General features: G+C 38.1%; 1 protein-coding gene across 1 annotated transcript; it reads left to right on the top strand.

Annotated features, from left to right (window-relative positions):
* The first annotated feature begins 335 nt into the window (after positions 1-335).
* LOC113210199 (SET and MYND domain-containing protein 4-like) lies at positions 336-2875 on the top strand. The gene is made up of 4 exons (XM_026428069.2): positions 336-935; positions 1025-1298; positions 1374-1495; positions 1582-2875. The coding sequence occupies exons 1-4, from the start codon at positions 441-443 to the stop codon at positions 2668-2670; spliced, it is 1980 nt and encodes a 659-aa protein (XP_026283854.1). The 5' UTR covers positions 336-440; the 3' UTR covers positions 2671-2875.
* The last annotated feature ends 1042 nt before the right edge of the window (positions 2876-3917 follow it).

Here is a 3917-nt window from a genome sequence, read left to right on the forward strand (position 1 = left end):
TTTTCTACGTCTGACCCCGTCTTCATTGGCATAAGCTATGCATGTTTTTTTTGTTTTTTTTTTCTTTAAATTGGAACACATGCGAGGGAAGTACCTAGGCAGTTTTCAGTTGGAACATAAATGTTACTTCTGCGTGGTCTCACAAAACGAAATTTTCCTTCTAAACTGTAAGCAAAATACATAGCACTGTGGTATAGTGGCTGAGAACTTGCCTATCTAGCCCTTGAAGTCTTCAAGCTTGCTTCAATTAACGAGAGCTGCCAGCTGCCAGGCCAGAGAGCACCTAAGAACAACCCCCTCCCTCCCCCCCTCTCGTCATCTTTCCCCCACTCACCCTCCCCTCCCTTGCCGGTCCTCGGTCCACAACATGCTTCTGCTCGAAGCCATAACCTCCACATGTCCGAGTCTTTCTTCCGTTTCTTCGTTACTTAAGACAAGACATGTACTTGTTCGAAGACACCATTTTCGAGCGGTTGTTGGACGCTCTGAAGGTGGGAGATAGGGTTGTTGTGACCTCACATCTCTTCTACGAATTTAAAACTAACTCAGAAAGAGTAGCTCTTGCATATCAACTGCTGGAGGAAGAAAACCTTCTACCCAGCCTGGAAAATACCAGTGAAAAATCTCAAAAACTTGCCACAGATTTAAGAAATGAAGGTAATAAAGCATTCCAACAAAGAAAAGATCTCCTTGCTATGCAGTACTACAATCGCAGTTTAGCTGCTGCGCCACTGAAATCCAAAGAACTTTCGTTGGCCATTGGCAATCGCTCTGCTGTAAACTGGGCTCTAGGCTTTTATCAAGCCTGCCTATGTGATATCAAGCAGGCATTCCAGAGTGGGTACCCCGAAGAGCTTCGATTTAAACTCTTAGAAAGAAAAATGAAATGCTGTCTACAGCTTGGCATGAAAATTGATGCCGAATCTACTCTGAAGGTTTGTATAAAACATTTAGCTTTCACATATTTATTTTTTTCGACTATGCTTTTTTCAAGTTGCAGGTTGATTTTGTTTTGTAACTGTAGGAGCTGGAGACCCAATTAAGAAGAGTACCTTCAGGGAAACAAGTACAACATGGATCGATCTTGAAGTCATTGACTCAAGAACTTGACATTCTCCAAAACACCCCAGCATTGGACTGCGTCAATACCATAAATTCAACTGCTGTAGGATGTATTACCAAGCCAACTGTTTCTCTTAAAATCAATGAAGAGATTGAGTGTGCGTCGAGTTGCATAGCACTAAAATATTCAGAGGAAAAAGGGAGACACTTGGTTGCAACTAAATACATCAAGCCAGGTGAGATATGATTACCCATAGTCCTCCTTCGTGCTTTTTCTGGTATCTGACTCATTCACTTATTTTTAAATCAAGGCGAGGTGCTTATTGTTGAGCAGCCATTTGCATCGGTCCTTTTACCTGATTCTATGGCTTCTCACTGTTTCAACTGTTTTGCAAGATGTTTGTCTCCAGTGCCATGTTTACAGTGCTCCCAGGTAACATTTTAAGCTAACTCTCTCACATTTTTTACTGGGGGTTGACTTTTCACCAAAAGGTATACTAATCTGGTATATATTTACAGGTCATATTTTGTAACGAGAAGTGTCGTTTAGATGGCTGGGAGAGATTTCATTCTGTTGATTGCTCTCTATTACCAATCATATCAAAGAGAGTGGGTAAAATGGGCCTCCTTGCTTTAAGGGTGCTTCTAATTGCATCTCAGAAGGGAAAAAATCTCCAACAGTTCTTTGAAGATGTAGAAAATCAAGATGAATCTCCAGATGTGAGAACACGGGGTTTTAATCAGAATGGACGTTATGTTTCCACTGAGTATTGGCCAATTCATTATCTTATTGGACACTCTGACCGTCGTTCAAATGCAGATCTATTTAGACGATCTGTAACTGCTGCCTGTTTGCTACATTGTTTAGAAGTTTTTTCAGATTTCTTTGGCAGTAACTTTGATGACGATTTGTATTATTTCTGCGGAGGAATTCTGTTACAGCAACTTCAAAGCCTTCCTTGCAATGCCCATGAAGTGTCTGAAATGATTGTTAATGGGGGCTCATTTGAAAGCCAAGAAATAGGTGCAGCAGGATATGCAACATTAAGTCTGCTAAATCATTCATGTGATCCAAATGTTGTGCGCCATAGCTATGGTGATTGGGCTGTGCTACGTGCAATTCGGCCGATTCAACAGGGTGAGGATATTTTAGATAATTATGGATACCACCATGCCCTGCATTCTGTTGATTATCGCCAGAATCAGCTGTCTCAGCAATATTTCTTTCATTGTTTATGTGAAGCTTGTCAAGGTTCTTGGCCTTTTTATAAAGAGCAGCCCATTTCAAATCCTGTGTTCAAATGTCAGCAATGTGGTACTTCTATTAAGAGAGATATAGAAATATCAGCAAAAATACAATGTACATGTGGTGCTGTCAATGATATAGAACTAATGGAAAATGAATTAAAGAAGTCATCAGTGTTATTTCGCCAAACATTGTCTGATGTGCTGAAAGGACAATATCTTCAAGAAGTTCCAGAAAGTCTTCTAGAACATTTAATTTTACTGTCAACTAATATTCAGAGACCATGGAGGGAATTCAGTGAGTGTCAAGAAACAATAAAACAATATCTTAGCTTGCAGGCAAATCACATAGTACTCCGTTAACGTCTTGTTTAAAGTGCATAACATGACTAATAAGATATTTAATGTTGTTTAATTGAACACTGAATGACTAACCAGACTTGTTTAATGAGCATTAGAATAAGTGTTAATGTTGTTGTTTGAAATTGTTGTTATTAATAAGTTATATTTTCCTTTGGATTCTGCATCTTTATTTTTCATGCTGAATAATAATGGTTTGTTTACCTTAGATGAAAATTCATTCCTTCTCCCTATTTACCGATTACAGCATTTATCACAACAAGGTATGACAGTTCGTTTGATCACATGTACATGTAAAAAAGGATAATCAAAGGAACAAATTAAAATCCAGTGTCATGAGACAAAACAGTATAAAAAAAAGGGAAAAAAGAAAAATCAAAAGTAGTCATAAGATTTTTAAGCTCCACACTTCTTTCTGTATCACACACTGTGCCATGAAACTTTATCTACAGTATATCCATGTAAATAGTAGCACAGAAGAAACTAAGTATTAGGCCTTAATCACTTTCTTACATTTGTTTATCATTTATCCTAATAAGACACAACATTTAAGGTGACCCCATCACTCTAGGCAAAAGTCCACATAAGGGTTAGACTGGTAATCATTGGAACTTACAAATCGGACATTCGCATGAAAAGAAAAACAGAAAATTTCAGACATTTAAAAAAATATGGAAGAGAAGACAACGAATATGGAAGTTATGAATCAGCAAAAAGTTATATTGCTGATGCTGGTTGACCGTTAACAAGAGAAAACTCAAAATGTGCGAAGGGAATCCGTTCTCATCTCTCCTTCCAAACTCCAAACTGTATGTGTGCACAGTCAAGTCAAAAGGCAGTTCAGATTTTCAGTCTTGAACTGCTAGACTATTAATTCTTAATTTCAAACAGCATTTGGCTTCAGGATTAAGTTAGATATTGAATCATGATTCTAGATTCAACTCCACTAATGCTTACACCATTCTTTTTTGATGGTTTTATGTTCTCAGTATAAAAGACCAAATGTCAAATCTGAGTTTTCAAAATAAGAGGGGAGGGGGAGGGGGGCGGGGGAACCTTCTAAGGAAGACAGTATGATCTGCACATGGTCTCAACACATACCGTATTCATCATACAAATTAAAATAGTCAGACAGAACAGAAAAAAATAACACATTTTAAAAAGATGTCTATCGCGTAATTCATTTTCACACTGGTGAACAAGCAGGGAACGGACATTCCTCAATGCTGACCATTTGTTATCAAATTGAC

This window comes from Frankliniella occidentalis, unplaced genomic scaffold, assembly GCF_000697945.3.
Source record: "Frankliniella occidentalis isolate FOCC.00 unplaced genomic scaffold, Focc_3.1 Scaffold24, whole genome shotgun sequence".
Classification (NCBI taxonomy): domain Eukaryota; kingdom Metazoa; phylum Arthropoda; class Insecta; order Thysanoptera; family Thripidae; genus Frankliniella; species Frankliniella occidentalis.